Here is a 20,284-nt window from a genome sequence, read left to right as displayed (position 1 = left end):
ATAATATAGCTCTATCACTAATCATTTAACTTTGTAATTTAGTTATGTAACGAGTATGGTATTATAAATTTGTTTTCCTCCTTCAGATTTCGTATGAAGTCTTCATAAATAGTGATATTGTTTGCTTTTAGTCCAACTAGTTTGTTTGTTTGATGGAGCAAAAACTAATTTGGCTAATTTGTGGCGATTTCGTTTGAAATCTGTATTCAAGAGTACACCCTTAAAATTTACAACGTGGTATATTTGTTGTTTTTTCTTAGTATACAAAAACGTCGAACTAATTGAAAGGATATGTAGTCACGTCTGCAAAATACTTGAAAAGTAACAACTTCATTTATGGGAAAACTTGTATACATATAAGGTTTTTGGGAGCCATATCTTTGAATAATTGGTATGATATGTAATATATACAAAAATATGTGTTTACACTAAAATAAAAACGTTTAAAAAATTATTAATTTACTATTTTATGCAATTATTTACAAAAGTAGTATGTGGCAGTTTTTGACGTCACAAAAACTTTTGTGAAGAAGGCATAAAATTATACTCAATTTTAATTAAAAAATAAAATGATAAAATCAAATCGAAAATATATGGTCACCCTTATGCCGCCAGCAGCATGAATGTGCAAATTTATCAGTTTTGAGTTATTGGGTTGACTTGATAAACCTTTGGATGTTCTATGTTATAGCAAAACCCAGAATACCATACGCATAAGGAAACGACATATTTTACAATTTCAATTGTATAAATGTAGAGTTAAGACTCGTAAAAAAAAGTTCAAACTTGATTTCCCAAAATTTTCCTTTTTACACATTCATGTTTCTGGCATATGTACATACATAAGTCGTGGAAAATATACCTAACTTAGTTTTTAAGTTTATCAAATTTTTGATAGAGATAATTAAAAAAAAACAAAAAACAAATGCATATTCATAATGAACCATTTTTTTGCGAAAAGTGTAGAACGGGTCTTAAGGAGACGAGGAGGCTCAGAGTTTCAAAAAAATCAACTTCTTTTGAATTTTCTAAAGTATACAGGGAGGTTCTGCAATTCACTTCCGAGTGAATTTCAACCCCATTAAATTTTAACTGGAAAATGATTTTGTTTGAAATACACTCGGATGTGAATTGCGAAACCTGCCTGATAGTGTTTTGAAAATATGTATAAAACGGTATTTTATGTTCTATAGTCTTTTTAGCAGATTATGAATGGTTAGTCTGAATGCATAAATAATTGAAACTTTGAACACATTTATCGCCAAACAACAAAATGTTTTCTCTTTAGTTTCCTTAAAAAAAAAATCAAAAATTAATAAATTTCACTGAAACTATACTATGGAGTCCCCTTTTTAGTTTCAATATTTTTTTCGGCTGCTCGAAAGGAAACATCGCTCCACATACAAAACGCTTTTAGCAAGATTCGGAAACTATAATTATTCAGTTAAAATCAAATTGGCTTTCAACTCTGAAATTTCTGCCCCATTACATTTTTCGTAGAAAACGCCTTGTTCGGTGGATCATATTTGTAGCCATTTTAATGCAACATAAATTTCAAAACGCTTGAATATGCCGTTTTTAAGTGAATCCTTATTCGAAAAAAAATTGCTTAGAACTCCCCTGGAAACCAAAGTTCCCGAAATCTTAACGAAATCTTTAGGGGCATCTTATTTCTGTACGAAAAATTAAGAAAATTCTGAAAAAAATTTGCAAGAAATTCTTTACATAGCAGCATTTATCTCTTTGCCTAACCGATTTTCTTTCGAAATTTCGTAAAAGAATCTAAGTGTGCACAGTTTATTTTGATTTTAGAAAATTCGGCTATAAATCGGATGAGATTTTTGCGTATATTTTAAAATTTCTCTACAATTCAGAATACTCTGAAAAAATGATTTACGGGGTCTTCGAAAATGGCATTTCCAATACATCTTTATATTTATAAAATATCTTAATGGATCTACTCATAAAAAAGTAAAAAGGTTTAAAAAAGTTGTAAGGTAACATGTTCATAAATTTTTGTCTATTCAGGAAGAATTTCAAATCAATTAAAATGTTTATGAATGTAGCTATTAAGGGGCAATTAGAGAAGAATTAACGTAACTTTAACCAAGGATGACGAACCTGTCGGAAAGACCAACAACCAAAAAACTAATAAACTCAAACTATGAAATTTTTTCCGTTTAAAATTGTTTCTACATATTTTCCACATAATATGCGGGTTTTAAGTTATGTTACGTTAAGTCTACACTGATTAAACCTTTAGTAAAAAAGTTCGATTCCATTTTTGTAAACTTAAATTTGTAAAATTTACGATCCTTAGCACAAGCCGAATTTTAGAATGCACTAAATTAATAACTTCAATTTCGTTTCGAGTTTTACCAAACGCGACCAACGTATCCTTCCACTGCCTTGCACGTATTAATGTTTGTACGATAAATAAGTAACTATTGAGCGGTTAATTTTTTTTTACAAGTAGCGTAGGCTCTGAATATTATTTCTCCAACGTTCCAGAATCGCTCATTCAGCGGCTAATTGGAGCAATTTTTGATTTACAAATATATTTTCAGCTGTTGATTTTGAATTTTTCATGAAAATTTAATTCTCGAATGTTAAGAAAATCAATTAAAACATACATTGGTGAATTGCTAATTTTAATGAAGACAAACAACACAAAGGACTTCAATGCCAAACCAATTTCGTATACTTAACATACTCGCACATAAAACTAGAACTATTTACACACATATCTATGTAAGTTAAAATTACAAAATACTTATAAACTCTTTCTAACATTACCTTGCTAGCGGCTTTGCTTTTAGAAAAAGTACGTCGTCGGTAAAATTGTTGCATTGTTCAAAAATCGCCCTAATTGGCCACCGGCCAAACCCTACGCCAGCACTTGAGCCTTCAGCGCCTCGGCCTGCTGAGCAGCGACAATTTGCGCTGCGGCCGCCGCTGCTGCCGCCGCTGAGTTCGACGTTCCACTGGCAGCGCTCGTGACAGCGTTGGGTGCAGATTGAATTAATGGTATTGCAGTGCCATCGGCGGTAAGCAGCAACGTTTGCGCTGTAGCAGTTGCTTGATGGTGATGTGATGCGGCCGCTTGTACCGCTTGCAACACAGTGGCGGTATTGCCACCAACACCGCTTGCACTATCGCCGTTAGCGCCACCGCCATTACCATTCCAATCTTGTATCGCAATAATTTGTTGCTGCTGCTGCTGCTGCTGGGCTTGTGGCTGCGGTTGTTGCTGCTGCGTCAGTTTGCTCAGCTGTTGCGGCGTCGCTGTAGCAAGTATAGTAGAACCATCCGGAGCGGTGAGTAAAATCGTATTAGGTGGCAAATTAATGCAGGTAACAGTGCCATTTGGTTGCACTGTTTGCAGCTGGATTTGTGGCAGCGCTGTTGCGGTCGCTGCTGTCAACGCGCCACCACTACTACTCACTGGCACTAAAACTGTGGTGGTTGTGCCGGCATCAGTGTCATCCACGACTTCCGCATTGCAGTCATCGTTCATGGTATCGGTTGTAGTAGTGGTGGTGTCTGCCACCATTAGCGCATCGGTTGATTGACATGTTGAGTTCTCATCTGTTTCGATTACTTCCTCAACCAAATCGACCGAGCTCGGTGTATCCGCTGGCGGTGGTGGCGAACGGGTAGTGGAATGTAATGGTGATGGCGCCGGTGATGTTGATGCGCTGTAGATCATCGCCTCTGACGAGTTGTCTGCCACTTCGGCGGCGCTCATTTTTGCCGTGAGCGCGGTGCCTTTGGGTATGCGGAACTTGCGTAAAATTTGCGCGGTAGTCGTCGACATAGCAATTGAGCTGACTGAATTCGAGTCATCGTCACCACTTGCCTCTACTGCAGCTGTTATTAGCTCGTCATCCTCCTCCTCAATGACCACGGTTTCGGTACCGGCAGAGGTATGTAAAATGTGACTGTTGTTGTTGTTTTGGTTTGTTTGCCCCGCTGATGTAATCTTTAGCATGCCGGGCGCAACAATAGTAGCTGTTTGTGTGGCAGCTGCGTTGGTATTGGTGGCAGCAAAGATTTGTGTATTACTATTGCTGGCGGTGGTGATGATGGGACGACGCGTTACCAGCAGTTGCACTGTGCGCGGCTGTATCGCCGATTTCTTTTTGGCGGCGCTGGTGATGACCGTATTGTTGCCATTCCTCACGATCGTGCCGCCTGCCTCACCTCCGGCGGTGATAGTCCTACGTTGCGTGGAGGGTCCACGTGTTTTCAATGGCGGTTGCAATGATGATAGTGGTGGTGGTGGTGGTGGTTGTGGTGGTTGTAATGGTAATGTAACAGAAGCAGATTTCGGTGTTGGTGTTTGAAAGGAGGAAAAGCAATTTGTAGTGGTTAGTTTACCGGAAAAGCGATCACTCAAAACAAAATCAGTAAATTCATCAACGAAATTATTCGCAGAATTATTGTTGTTGTTGAGGGTGAAATTAACGCCGCCATTGCCTGTACTGGTGACTGCGCCCACTTGACTCTTGTTGTTGTACTTGTCACCAAAGCTACCACAGCTACCGCCGCCGCCTCCGCCACCACTGCCACCAATGATGCCCATATTGATAGGCTTATTCATGGATGATGGTGGAGGCATTGGAGGCCAGTTGGTTGCTAAACTATTGTTGTTGTTGCTGTTGCTACATTGTGGCTCTGTGGTAGGTGTGGTTATTTTTGGTGGTGGTGGTGTGCTGTGTATGGCTTGTGTAGCGGTCTTTATTTGTGTATTATCAGTTGTTGTTGTTGTTGATGTGGCTGATAATGAATATGGCGTTGTTGTAGTTGGACTGGAATAATCTATGGCGTTCTCACTGATTGTGGGAGATGCGAGCAATGATGATGGTAATGGTGATGTTGCTGAGGGTTTGGGAATTGATGCTGGTGTTTGTGCAGATTTTGTTTTTCTTGGTTTTCTAATAGGTTTTGGCCTAGTTGGGGTCTCTGATGAATCGAGTGTTTTTACTGGATATTTTGGTGGTCTGCCAACTTTTCGTTTTATGGGGGTTGGTGGTGGTAGTGTTGGTTGTTGGAAGGGAAAATTCGTGTTGTCAATAAGATCGTTACTGATTTGGTTGTTTTTGTTCTTGTTATTTTTGTTTTTAATGTTCTGTTTGTATTCGTTTTGGTTGTTGGTATTGCTTATTGTTTGGTTTNATGTTGTCAATAAGATCGTTACTGATTTGGTTGTTTTTGTTCTTGTTATTTTTGTTTTTGTTGTTCTGTTTGTATTCGTTTTGGTTGTTGGTATTGCTTATTGTTTGGTTTTTAGTAAAACCTATACATTTTTTCGTGGACGAAACACAAGAGGTAGACACAACAATACAGACACAATATAAACACAGGCGTAGAAATTAATTATCATGTAAAAAATAAGAAAAAAGACAATAAAAATAAATTAGTTTACTGTAAGCCATTTCGATTATTTTTTTAGGAAAAAATAAAAGCTTATATTTAGAATAAAGTTATATACTAATTTAGGAACTTATGAGAATGGGATGATTTTCAAACCGGGGCTGAGTAGTGATGGCTTAATTGATACTTCAATAAACAGCTTTATTAATGCACAATATGATTAAAAGGCACTTCAATTAATTGATATTATGTCAAGTTGAGATTTCAATCAAACGTTATTTCTATTAACTGGTTATTGTGAACATTGCAACTAGTATATATTTCATGAAACTGTTATTTTTATAAAAAAAAAAAAGAGTTTTTAAAATCGAATTTTATTTAACAAGATGAGGAAAACATGGCCGTTGTTGTTGTTCAGACAAACAATTGTTCATCAATCATCAGCCCCAATTTATTAGATTTGACAGTGTTGGATAAAAAAGGAATTAGAATATTTTATGTTTACATACATACATACATAAATAGTGTATATATGTACATGTAACAAAAAATTTAATAAACGTATTATTTATTATATGATTGTTTGTAATATGCAACTTTAGTGGCATTGGAGCAAAAGAAAAAACACTCGATATTTTAAGATTATGATTGACATATTTTTTGCTTTCCAAAGAAATTTAAGAAAATTTATTTTTCCTCCAAAAATGCCGCATAAATTACATATATATACTTTTTATAAATTTTGTAAGTGTTGTGTAGGAAAGAATTAAAATAAAAAAAAAATGTTAAAAGTGCAGTTTAGTTTTTTTTCTTGCAAACGTACATACATACTAGCAAAAACCGACCGTGTTTTGCATCGATAAGTGAAAATGATAATGCGCATTCCCTAGCATGAATTGTTAGGTTTATGTAAAAAAAAATGCGAAAAATAAAGACATGATTCTTTTAATTAAAAAAAGCAGCATATACAATATGAAAACAACTAAAAAAACTGGAAAACCCTTTTAATATGAACATACATATGCATGAGAAATGCAAGCAAAAAATTTCGGAATGAAGCCCACCAAAATAAACAATACATACGAATATGCAATTAGTAAGTTCGCAGGATGTCATAAGTTCGCATTGTCTTATGTCATAATTTTTCAACGGTTAGATAAATTCATAATTAGGTATGGTCTGCAATTCACTTGCAGGTGAACTTCAACCAAAGTGAATTCAAATTGAATGAGGTTGAAATTCATTCGGAAGTGAATTGCAAAACCTTCCATAGTATGACTTTTATGGTACCTTGCGAACCTCTTAAATATATTTAAAAAATACGACACCCTTGCGAATACCCCAAATAAAACGCAGTTTTAATAGGATTTTAAGAGACGATATGCTCATTAAAAAATTTCCAAAAGTTGTATGAAAATAAAATACAGCCCTATGCGGAAAACGACAAAGCTTACAAACGAAGAATTATAGGAATTTGTCACCAAGGCGAATTTATATAAGGTGGTAGCGATGAATTATGGGGATTTGGTACAAAATTAATTGAGTTTCAACCAAGGCGAATCCATATAAGGTGGTCTCACTCATCAGAAATTTTGACACGTGTACCGAGGTGAATTAAATCAGCGGTTCCAGCAACAGCCCCTTATATGAAATCATATGGTTTCAAATATTTCATATAACTTCAAAGTAAATTAAAAAATTAATAAGAAAATCGCGAATACATCCCTGGTGCTGACGCGAATCATATAAACTAAAGACAATTCAAAAAGTTTACGCATTTCGCGGGAAAGTGCTGACAATTGGGGAACGCAAAGGCTTTGTTAGGGATTCGAAGTATACGACGGCCATTTGCACAAAAGTGATTCGATACCGAACTTAGTTATTTTCAAGCGCATTTCGCTTGCGTAAATATGATAGTGGAAATACACATAATTCCCAAGCACAACATTTTCTCACATCCAAATCACAATCAAAACCAAATAGTGAGACAACTCGGTAAATTGTAGGCAAAACAATACCAAACAGTGGCACTGGAAAGTGAAAAAGCTTCTAGCGAAAATACAAACAAAATACAAAGACACGAAAGTTAACATTTTTTTTTTTTTTTTTTTTTTTTTTAAGTAAACACATACCTTTGGTAAACTATTTTTTTTGTCTAAGTAGTGTAGTAGTATGCAGAAAATCTTGACAGAAATTTCATAAGAAATTTAATATAAACTAAAATGTTAAGCGGCGCGTGCATATTGAAATGTAGCAAACGCAGCATTTCGCAAGTTTAGAACGATGTTTTTTTATTATCCATTATATGTACGGGCGCATAATGGCCTGCACTCTTACTTTTTTTACTTCTTTTTGGCATAAAATATATAGATTTTTTTCCAGTTCATACTTTTTCTTCAATCACGAGTCCGTTTTTTATAGATAGATAAACACTCCATTTGCGGCATTTAATACGCGCTTTATTACAACGCTAACAGAACCGCCTCGGTGATATCATAACTGTATATATGTACATATGTTTCATTCGATTTGTTATGTATTCATTTGTGTGTGGGTGCGTACGTAGTGTGGTAACAGGAGATGTTTGTTGGTTGATTGATCACAGCCGTGAATGATTTGTTGAAATCGGTAGTTACATACAGTTACATTTTTTTTATTTTTTTTTTTTTGCAAAGTACATAAATGAAATCGAGAAAAAAAGAGAAGAAAAAAACCAAACAAAATATATAATTAAATTAATCATTGTAAGAAAATTTAAATTGCATGTAGCATACAAATAAAACACAAATATTGAATTAGAACATAAAAAAAAAACAAAGTAAACCAACAACTAAATATAATTACAAAATTAAAAAAAAACTACATTTTGTTTGTCAATTACAACTGTGAAACTAAAATAATTAATAAAAATAAAGTATTCAAATTTCAAACTAAAAATCAATTACTGGGGGATGTCAAAATATTTTGTTTAACAAATACTTGGTCGGTTACAGGCTGTACCTGGCAATTTTTTGGTGTCACTAACTCGATTTTCAGTAAAATTTTAAGCATAATTGTACCCAAAAGAAAAATACAAAAAAAATCAACGATTATACCAACAAAATAAAACTAAAACAAACAATAAAATTACAAGCGTTATTATGGAAATTTAGTCATCAATATACCCATAATACATTGGGCCGTATGAACAAAAACTAAACAATTGCTTTTTAAATTTCAGACATTTCACTTCAATTTATTTGAATAATTCGAGTAAAATGTCTGACATTTTAACAAAAAGCAATAGCTAAGTTTGCATTCATACGGCCCATTAAATTCAAACCAGGAACTTGCTATGTCAAAAAATNTTTTAAATTTCAGACATTTCACTTCAATTTATTTGAATAATTCGAGTAAAATGTCTGACATTTTAACAAAAAGCAATAGCTAAGTTTGTATTCATACGGCCCATTAAATTCAAACCAGGAACTTGCTATGTCAAAAAATATAAAAATTAACGGATATTTATAACAAACATATTTTGTTAGAAAATAGTTATTAGAGAAAAGAAAGCCAAACATCATAAAAAAGCGATATTTTGCAGCATATAGGAGGCTTCAAAATGCATTTTTTTAAATCAGATTCAAAGTTAAAAATAAGTTCACTCTCTAGAGCATAAAAAATTTAACGTTACGTATTCCGCAGATCCTTTTTTTAAACTGGGTGCAACTGGGTGTTTTTTTGAAGTGTTTTTTTTTACCAATTATAAAGGGGATTGCAGGTCTTTTTCCTAAAAACAAAATATTTATTTAAAACATATTTTTAAAATTTCTGAAATTTCCAAAGAAGCGTGTTTCTTTAAAATATGGATTTTAGAAATGCCTGGCTTTCGTATATAGCGTTCTTTGCAATACAGGTTTTTAAAACGAATGTGGTTTAAAAATAGTTGTTTTTAAAAACAGTGAAAATAGAAATAACGTGAATTGTAAACTTAGAAAAAAGGGTTTTCTGNAATATTTATTTAAAACATATTTTTAAAATTTCTGAAATTTCCAAAGAAGCGTGTTTCTTTAAAATATGGATTTTAGAAATGCCTGGCTTTCGTATATAGCGTTCTTTGCAATACAGGTTTTAAAAACGGGTGTGGTTTAAAAATAGTTGTTTTTAAAAACAGTGAAAATAGAAATAACGTGAATTGTAAACTTAGAAAAAAGGGTTTTCTGGATTTGAGTTTAAGAAAACAAATGGTTTTCAAAAATAGTACTTTTGAAATAAGAGTTTGGGATAAAAATTTAAAATTATACTGCCTCAACGCTGGCTTCTCCAAAAATTTAAGTTAAGTATGATTTTTTCCTTGTAAGTTTTCATATTAATTAAAAAAAAAATACAAGTTTTTCATTGAATTGAAACTGGCTATAAGAAGCATAAAAGCCCGATTGGCCGAGCGTCTTCAGAATAAAAAACTATTTTGGACGATTTTCGATGTTGCACGACGACAACGATCGAACCCTGCGGTTCAACTGAATGGAAGTACGCACCTCTTATCTGATCTTCGAGCGACCTAAAGGTAATATTCACTTAGTGGTTTTATTGCTATAATAAATATATTATTAAGTATATAAAAACTAAAATTTCTACTTTTATATATTCAGAATCAGATAGCAGTACGATTTCTCTTCTAGTGTAGAGTTGTTGTGAGTTAAGGTGTAGTGTGATAGAGTGTAAGTAGTACAAAAATTAGCAGCAACAGTACAATGCATCAATAGTAGGCATAGTTGTATGTATGCCGCTTGAGGTTAACAGCTTTTTTGATTGTACATTGTAAATACAAAGTTACAAATAAACAATAATAAATCTAATATAATTACAACTTTCGAAAACTAAAGAAATTATTTACTTATTTTCAAAATCAACATAACATACATATATAAATAATAACTTTAAAAACAATGCCATTATTAATCTAAATAGAATACAAAGCGTTTTTTGTACTTTTATTCATATTTTTATATTTATATTTGGTTAGCACGTAACAGTAATAAATTAATACAACAAAATTAAAAACGTGTTCTAAAGTTGTTCATTACAACACATTTGCTTTCTTTTTCTTTCTCATGATAGCGTTGGCACACATGCCGGCGATTGTTTTGGCAGGCAGTCAGGCAATCGCAGCGCTGTAAATCAATAACAACAATCTAAAAAAGTTTTATTAAAATCAGTTGGTTTACGCTAGAATAACTACATATGCACATACATACATACTTTACTGTTATCTTCCTACGAAAAACGCAAATTTTACTTTTACAAAAATCAAACACAACAGTCAAAAAATGTATAGACTTCTTTGTTACCTAATTTCTTTGGTTTCTAGCAGCGACGATCCATTTACTTCGTTCACCGAACTTATCATCGACGAAGGCGAGAAAGGCAGGTGATACATGGAGCTTGCGTCCAACGCGTATGCATCCGCCGCACTCTTAATGAGCAAATCATTCTTCAGCTCCATGAAATGATGCTGCTGCTGTACATGATGTTGTTGTGACTGCTGCTGCTGTTGCTGGCCACCGCCTCCTCCAACCGCCGTCAACTGGTGCTGCTGCTGCTGCTGGGTATGACTAGTTGTAGCACCGGCCACCTGCTGATGCAATTGGTGGCTGTCCGCAGTCGCGCCGTGGTGACCCGCATGCGTCGTGAATGTGTAATGTGGTGTAGTGTTTGACATCGAAGTGTAGGGACAGAGCTCAGCTAAATCGCCTGGTTCCAGCTTAGTTGTGGTCGCTGTGGCAGTAGGATAGCTCTGCAAGCCGTCGGGCGTTAGTATCTGATAGCTTTGTACAGTGCCAATAACATGATGTTGTTGCTGCTGCTGCTGCTGTTGTTGTTCTGACGGCGCCGGTGTCGCAGCTGTCGATGACAAGTATGCCACATTTTCAAGCTCATAGTGATGCTGTTGTTGTTGCTGCTGCTGCTGTTGCTGCGTAGCGACATTGCTTGTATGTTGTTGCGTTGTTGCTTTCAACTGCTGCTGCTGTTGCTGACCGGCGGGTGAAGTTGCTGCAATGATAGTCTCTTGCGGCGAAGCGGTCGGCAGCGCTTGCAACTGTATGTGCTGTTGTGGTGCTGTCTGATAAGCGCTCGCCGACGCGCCCACAGATGTCTGCTGTGCCGGCTGCAGCAGCTGTTGTGTTGGTGGCGCGTGTCGCGCTGGCTGTGTGGTGTAAATTGTTTGCGTGCCATCGAGCGCATTAAGCGCCTGCAGCGATTGTAGTGGCACCAAATTGCCAGCCTGATCTTGTATCATTATGCTCTGGCCATGCAGCTGTTGCTGCAGCAGCGCCTGCTGTAAATCAATTTGATTGGAATAGATGAGTGTGGTGCCGGCAGCGCCAGCACCAGTGGCGGCTGTTGCTGACGGCTGTAGCACCTGTGCTGCGGACGCGGACAAAGCGATATGTTGCTGTGGTGCGTGTGGCTGTTGCTGCTGCTGTTGTTGATGCGTGCCACGTTGCTGTTGTAGTAGCGCAGAAGTGGCAGTGGGATGGGCTAGCGCCAATTGCGCGCCACCTGGCAATATCATACCACTCAAATCGATGGGTGGCATTGTCTGCTGCTGTGATATATGCACTTGTTGTGGCGCTTGCTGTTGCGTGGTGGCTGACTGCTGCTGCAGTTGTATATTAACAGTTGCAGTTTGCGCGTGCGAATCGTGCACTCCGCCAGCCTGTTGCTGTACCACATCTAAAACGCTATCAATCTGAGCAAGCCGCTTTCGTTTCGCCTCAACTGCGTTCTCTTCGCTACCGCTGCAGTTGGCGACTGGCGTATTGGCGACGCTGGTGCGTGGTTTGCGTGATCGTGGTGTGCGCGTGGTTGTGGAACGCGAGCGCCTACCGGGCGGCCCGTCGGGTTCTTGCTTGACTGGTGTGGCCACTGGAGTGAGTGTGCCATCGGGAACCTGCGCATCGCCGTGTTTATCCTTTTTATGCATTTTCATCTTGTCAGGGCGTGAGAACTCCTTATTGCAAACGGGGCATGCAAAAATTTTACGGTTATCACCCTCGTGGAATAGATAGGCGTGACGTTGAAAACTGTACTTGTTCTTGAATGTCTTGTAAACGTCATTCTTGGCACAAACCAAACAATATGAGACACCATCAATGATATGCTCATAGCGCTGTATGTCCAAGCCGCGCACCGACATCTTCTCCAAATATTCACCCTGCTCGTCCGGCGAAATCAAACGCGTTTTTCGCTTGCGCTTCTGTTTTTGTGGTGGTATCGCTGGCACACCGCCGGCGGGCACCGTAATCGTTTCAGTTATAGTTTGATTCATATCCTCTTCTTGTTTTATTATGGTTTTGTAGGTGAATTGCGGTTGTTGCTGGTGCTGTTGCTCAAGCTGTTGTTGGTTTTGTTGTTGTGGTTGTTGTTCCAATAACGATCGATCAGTATTTATGCCATTTAAGCCCTCCTCCTGCTCATGTTTTATCACTTGGAACTCTTGGTACTCATGGTCGTCGCCCTCGAATTTAATTATCGTTGTGGCACCACCACCATTGACTTCGGTGACCTCACCATTGTAGTTCTCGAAGACGATCGTCGTCGGCGTTTGTCCATCTTCACCAGTGGTGGTGATGTAATGGTACTGTGGCTGAGACTGCGGCTGCGTCTGCAGCGTTGTTGTGGTGCCATCGCCATTGACGATAATGTGCTTCGTCGTCTCGTCATCAGGCTCGGATTTGATGCTGGTGAGCGGTGTGGCAGTGGTGGTTGTTGTGGTGTAGGTGGATGTGGCAGCGGCAGCAGAATTTTGGTGGTGTTGGTGTTGTTGCTGAAGGAGGTGTGGGTGATGATGGTTGTTGCTAGCGGCGGCGGCGGTGGAGGTGAGCAGTATTGGGGACGAACTAATAGTGGTGACCACATTGTCTTAATTTTTAAAAATTGGTTTCAAATGTGTATAAATGTAAATAATCTTTTTCGTTTCCAGTTTTTGGGAAGTTTGTTTGAATGTTTTTTTTGTCACATAAAATAATAGAAATTACTTTAAGAACTGATATTTCGCATAAACAATTGTGTACTTATCAACGTTTTTTTTTTTAATTTTAAACAAGCATAAAGAGATTTTTTAATTAAAATAAGACGATAATTGAAATAATCAAAACAGGCAAATCAAATAAGTCAGTAGAGGTACAGAAATAACTTAAAATAGGTATAGTATAATTGTAAGGACAGTGAATAATTTCAATAGCAACGAGCAACTTTGGATAGTATTCAAATGTATATATGTAGTATCCACAGTATAACGAAGTTTACAATATAATCGTAAAAAATGTTCAGCCCTTAAAATGTTCTCATACGCTCTATTGATAACTGGCTATCCGAATTTATAACTATAAGAAACTTTTTAAACCTCTATTGTTCGTAAAAAACATATAAATAGAAAAACTTGGTGTTGGGAATCGTTTTGAAACGAACAATGATCATCAAACATCCCTTTGCAGAATTTATATTGGCGGCTTGCATACTCAGCCTATTCATCAGATCTTGCCGTCAGTGACTTGTCCTTTTTCTTGCTGTCCCAATAAACAGTTCAGAGGCAAAAAAAAAAAATTAAGATTAAACTGGTTGATGGTCGGTGCTGAGGCGGCACCACTAAGCTCTACCTAAATCGATTAGTCTACAATTTCTATCGTCTAACTCAACTAACAGTAGGCCAAGGAAACGTGCTGCTGCGACGCGGTCCAACCAAAGGGAAGCGGCTGTTAGCTAAGTGGGCTTAATTGAAGGTGAATTCGGGTTCGGATCTGGATAAGTAAGAGTTTAATCTGCTATATTAATCGGACCTTAATTGGTGGCTATATTCTGATGACCGCATTAATGGGGCGAGAGTCGGAAAATGTGGTGATTGCCTTTCGGTGATTGTCGTTTATGACCTGTATGTGCTACGTCGGGCCCAGAGGTTGTGCGATGTAAGCCTAAATCTCGTCCAGGAGTTCATAGAGATGTTTTTGACGTGCATAGGAGGTGGCACTGGTTCTGTTTGTTATGTTGGCTGAGCTTAAGCTTATGTTCCCTGACGGCGAGCATTCAGGCCGCTCTATACATACGGGGTTCGAGCGACATCAAAAGGCATCCCGTGTTGGTTGTTGTTGTTGTAGCGGCTACTAAACCCCGCTCGGGTCGGTTCACTCATCAACGTTGTCGTCTTTTTCAGCTAAGGGGAGGATCCTGTTTTGGTCCTGCGGAGTTAGTAGGTATATTGCTTTGTCGTAGTAATGACTCGGGTTTTACCCGATTAAGGACCTTTATTTCGGCGATCTAACCCTAATAATTGGATACTTTCACATTGTCTGTGGTTTAGATGTAAAAGAGATGCATTTGCATTAATGCGTTTGAAAATACACCTTTGCTCGACAATTTATAATTGAAACGTTCAGCGGTATTTAGCATAGCAGATATTAAAACTTTTGGATTATACCTGCTATTCAGGTCATTTTTATTCGGTTTATATGCACATTAACACATTTTGATAATATTGTCCAATGACGAATTTACCAATTTTTTATATTATTTAACTATTGGTTAAGTTATATTTTTATTTCTTTTATTTAAGAAGTTTTTCCACATAAAAAAGTGCCAAAGACGGGGCGACCAAACCGAAACGAATTATGACTTTCTTGCATCATATGACTTTCTTCATTTACCATCTTTCTTCAACTTCTGAATATTACGTTCATATAGTTGTTTGCTGATTCCTAGGTATTTGCTACTTTTTTACCTCTTCCTCAAAAACGTTAAGGAAATTTGGGTGCTTCTTTACTTCTTTTGTTCATTGTTATTTCTGATAGTTTTTTTTTACATTTCTGGCTATTTCCGCTTTTCTTCATTTCTTCTTTGATTGGTGTGCCGGCGTTTTTCAAATAAAAGGATCACATAATTCCCGATGTGAATTAGAAACCACAATTAGTGTAATTTATTTTAAAATCTCCTTCTCTTAGTACTCTTTGTGAATTTTCTTTTCATTGATTGTTGGTAAATAAAAGGAATACTAGTAGCTTGACAATAAGTTGCTTTCGTTGCATTGAAATTTACTAAATATAAAAAGGAAAGTTTGAATAATAGAAAGTGAAAGAGCAAAACGTTTGGCAATTCGAAATCTACTTAAAACATAAGGCTGGTCTAAAGTTTAACCAAAAATTACTTAAACTAAAATGTTCTAAATCAAATAGAAAACTTTACAACTAAATAATAATGCACAAAAACTATTTGCACTGCTAAAAACAAATTAAACTAAAATATAGTGAATTACAACTAATTTAAAAATATAACGAATGTCCATTCATTTATTTTTGTTGTTATAAAGTTGCTGCTCAATATCAAAGTTTGTTTCGAAGGCAGCCCAAAAGTAGACTAAATAGTCGCAAAATAATGCATACAATTTCAAACTACTTTTAGGTGCGGTGGATGTGTCAGGTCTTCGATATATACAAAAAAAAAAAAATATTTCTCTATGTTTTTTCAGTCTTCAAAGGTGTTTTCTTAGTGCTTGTTTATAACTGTTGCTATAATAGATATAGCAGTGTTCCCGAAAATAGCAGCGCAACGTATTGACAAGTTTTGACAGTTTTATTTTAATAATTTTTTTAATAAAATACAGTTAATACAACAAAAACCATGCAAATCAAAAGTATCACACTTTCAACAAAATTTATAAAAGTTCAACTTTTTATCAGAATCCGCCTTAAATTTTGAGAATTCTTTTTTTGTTGAAGGTCTCGCGCTTTTTTCCCATATAATAATTTTTTTATATGCAAGAATACAGCTTGCACTCTCAGCAAAAAAAAAATATATATATATATATATCTATTAAGAATCAAAGCGGATTCTGTATACCTAAAGTTTTTCTAATAATTTTTAAATTTTGGTAAAAATGTCGAAGTTTGGTAAAGATTTGTGGATTTTTTTTAATTTTCTTAGAAAGATTGAAACTTACAAATCGGCTTTTTTTTTGTAGAATTATCTATGTTTTTGTATACAAAAAAAATAATAATTAAATAAAAGTTGTAAAAACTTGTCAATATGTAGGCTGTTATTTTCATGAAAACTGCTGTGTGTAGTATGCATGTAATTTCAGATTTTATGATATAAAAGTCTTTGTACTACTGTTTAAAAAAGTGTGACAGCAGCCGGCTAATATTAAATTAACTCAGTTGCTATGATTTTTGATTTTATTGACGCAAATTAAAAAATCGTGTATTTTTGTAACTATTTAACTTACGAATTTCTGCAACTGATCAGCTGTCGGATTAAAGCTTTATTTAAAATTATTTTTTTTTAGAAAATGAAAGTAAATGGAATATAGAATGCGCAAAAGGGAGATAAAAAAAAAAAACATTTTACAAAATTTATAATTTTTTACGTTGTTTGCGAAATTTTATACTTAAAATGAGGAAAACCGTGAGAAAAGAATTTAAAGAATGTTGTAGCGGAAGCTCATAAACGTATAAAAAACTTTATTTTTTTTTGCTATTTATGGCCTTATAACAACAAATTCAAAGTAATGTGGAAAAAAATCAATAATTATAATTATAAATAATTATAAATTATATATTTATAAATAACTGTTCTTTTCCACAACACTTTTCATTTAATAACGGCCTCAAGATAAATAAAATTGTTGCGTATAAAAAACTATTAAAAATGTGAACTTTAAACTAGCAAATATGTTATACAAATAAATATTTTAAGGTTAGTTATGAAATTCTTCGAAAACAATTTTTTTAACGCAGAATTTATAAGAATTTTTCCTATTAGAAAGAGTGTAATGAATTGAAAACATTTAAGAAACAGTAAGTTATTTTGCAGCATGGATTTGCTTATGAAAGTAATTGAAAAAAATGGAGTGGACTTTAGTAGGAACTTTGTTCTCTATATAAAAATTAAATTGAATACATAATAGAAAAATTTAAATTGAAAAACCAAAAGAAGGCATTTAGGAATTAAATGATGCACCGAATTAACCCATTTTTTTTTTTAATTTCCTAATTCAATGACAGTTGGTTTTACACATTTTACAATGCATATATAATTTGATTATACTTTGCAACTACCTTGATCTAGACGTGATGAATTGCTTCAAACGACTTCAAAAGCAGAACTGCCTCAAAGGGAAATTATGTTCTTAATGCGGTGGTATTGGAAGGGTTTGGTTTTTATTGAACTCCAATAATCTATTCGGATAAGAACTATCGGTAACTTGATAGTTAGAATGAACTGTCATCCAGACACGTTCGGAGCTGGTCCATCGTTAAGGAATTATGTTCCCGTTCAAAGTTCTTGGATTTGAAATGGTATGTGCTGCAATCCATACCCAACATCAACATACTACTTACCTGACTTTGAATCGGGAAATTTCCACTTGTTTGGCTCACATCAAAACTTCTTGCGTGGAATAATTTTGGCCTTGAAACTAATACCTTGTTGAGTGGGCTCTGTACGAACGCGAAATTATGAAATTCACCGAAGGATGAGAACGATAATACATAGATAGGTACTCTTTGTACTTTATATGAACAAATGACTTTGAAGACGTAAGAAAAATGCGCAATTTCTTTTGGCTCTAACTACAAATTGCTTTTGATTATTATTTTTTGTTTACAAATTACTCTTTATCAAGGATATTGTTTTTGGTGAAAATATGTACAATTTTTTTTTGCTAAGCATATTTTTTTCTTTAAGTAATTTTTTTTCTCTAAGAGTTCTTTGAATTAACAAAATGGGAAGTCGCATATGACCCTATTTCTAATCTCAAACCAACTGTCTTTGAAACAAAAAGAAATAAATATAATGTCGTGCGATATGCAGTGTTAGTAAATTGATTAATTTAAACCAAAGAAATGCCAAACGTATGTAAATGAAGTTTGAAAAAATATTACTCAAAGCATAATCACTACATTTCAAAAATACAAAATTAAAATGTTAAAAACTTAAACTAATCTACACACACACAACTAGCTAATTAGAAGATACGCAAATCGACAACACGGCAAAGCGTGTGGCAGGACCTACCTTGCGCTGCAGCTGACGAAGTGACAGCAATTGTATTGCCATTGATGCTTTGAGCAGTCAATTGCTGCGGTTGTTGTTGTTGTTGTTGTTGCTGCTGTTGCTCATGCTGCTGCTGTTGTTGCTGTTGCTGTCGCTGTTGTTGTTGCTGCTGTTGCTGATGCTGTTGATGCTGTTGATATGTTGCCGCATCACAAACAATTTCGCTTTGCAGCTGATAGACAGCGCCGTCTGTAGTGTTGCCACCTGATGCTACCGACGAAGCGGGTATAGTAATGTATTGTGTTTGCTGTTGTGGTTGCTGTTGCCCAGCAACAATGCCATTTAGGGTACTCGCCGCAGGTAACATTGTCGTATAAACGATTGTTTGCTGCTGCTGTTGCGGTCGCTGCTGATGCTGATGCTGCTGCTGTTCGTGATCCAGCTGTTGCTGTTGTTGTTGACTAGATGTTGTCGCTGTTGTTGTAGCGTTTATGGTTGTGTTAGCAACAGCTGGGGAGGCGGCGCCAGCGGCAGCGTTCGTTGTTGGCGGCATTATGATCAGGTCTGAGTGTTGCAAATTTACTTGCTGCTGACTGATTTTTGGTATTTTACCCTCGAATTTACGTGTTTGTTGCAAAAAATGCAACACTGGCGGTTGCAACGAGCGTAGATCGTTGTTGTTATAACTGTGGGTGGTTATTGTGTTGCCGATATACAACTGATTGCTTAGCTGGGGCACCACTTGTATGACGGATGCTGGTATTGACTTGTATTTTTTAGTGTAATCAATTGCTGTTGCTGTTGCGTTGCTGTTACCTGTAAAAAGCGTTCAAAAATATGCAATCAATTTTGACAATCGGCAGATAAAGTCATGAAGACTCACATTTTCAAGCGGATATTTTACTTTGTACAATTTTTACAATCTCGCTATATTTTTTCGTTTGTAAAATTTTGTACAAGGATTCTGGTTTTTGTTTTTATTTTATTGGTTTCGAATGATGTAATGAAAAATGTTTTTTTTCTGTTGCTAATTTACTCGTTTTTTTTTTGTTGCTGGTTAGATACACGCTCATAAACGTGGCAAGTCGAAATGTATATTGAGTGAGGATGAGGGTGCAATGGTGATGGGGTAGGAAAAGTGGTATAGTGGAAGGAGGAAGAAATTCTAGGTGTTATTTACTTTTCGTCTTATACACTGTTGCCAATCAACAACACATCCACAAGCCCAATATGATTTCAAGCAAAGATCCACATAATACAGGTTTCCTTCAAAAGGGAACTGCTTAGTGTAGAAATTGCTGTAATTTAAATAACGAAGACGCACTGCTACTACACGGTTGCTATATTTATGTACATACACTAAGTGCCCAACGAATTGGAATTCATACCAACATTTGCGTAAGACACAAAGCCATATTAAGTAGATGTTGTCACTTTAAATATTCAAAACCTAACAGGCGTTATATTTACAACTTCTGGTCGAAAGCGCTGAGGAAGTCAGTTCAAGGAATCGAATCACTATTTCGGCCCACAAACAAAGTAACCACAACTAGAACAACAACGAAATGAGCAGAAATTTTGTCAAATATCCATTACCAAAAAAAAAAAAAAACAACAAATTTTGCCAAATCTTCCAAAGGGCCACATAGGAAAGAAAAAGACCAAACAACAAGGTTTTCGCTTACACTTAAAGTATATTTTTCCGACGAGCATATGAGATCAACAAATTAGAAAGTTGACAAATTCATCATCAAATCAGTTCTACAAAAAAAAATCTACATATGCGCACAATCGCGCTACAATGCACAGCAGATACAAACATATATGTAGTACATTCTAAATTTGCTAAGAATTATAGAGTTATAAGGAAGTGTGGGCGACC

At 35.7% G+C, this 20,284-nt stretch overlaps 1 protein-coding gene across 1 annotated transcript in view; it reads right to left on the bottom strand.

Annotated features, from left to right (window-relative positions):
* Positions 1-2,606: 2,606 nt before the first annotated feature.
* The window catches only part of LOC108361549 (uncharacterized), a 32,210-nt gene continuing 14,532 nt past the window's right edge, over positions 2,607-20,284 (bottom strand). Inside the window, exons 10-12 of the mRNA XM_017614184.1 lie at positions 18,424-19,218; positions 10,707-13,281; positions 2,607-4,220 (exon numbers count right to left, since the gene is read on the bottom strand). Coding sequence (XP_017469673.1) covers positions 2,888-4,220; positions 10,707-13,281; positions 18,424-19,218 — 4,703 coding nt within the window. The 3' untranslated portion in view covers positions 2,607-2,887. The remainder of the gene's footprint in view (positions 4,221-10,706; positions 13,282-18,423; positions 19,219-20,284) is intronic.

Source organism: Rhagoletis zephyria, unplaced genomic scaffold (assembly GCF_001687245.7).
Source record: "Rhagoletis zephyria isolate East Lansing unplaced genomic scaffold, Rhagoletis_zephyria_1.1 Rzeph_scaffold_00789, whole genome shotgun sequence".
Classification (NCBI taxonomy): domain Eukaryota; kingdom Metazoa; phylum Arthropoda; class Insecta; order Diptera; family Tephritidae; genus Rhagoletis; species Rhagoletis zephyria.
This window is presented reverse-complemented; position numbering and strand designations above follow the sequence as displayed.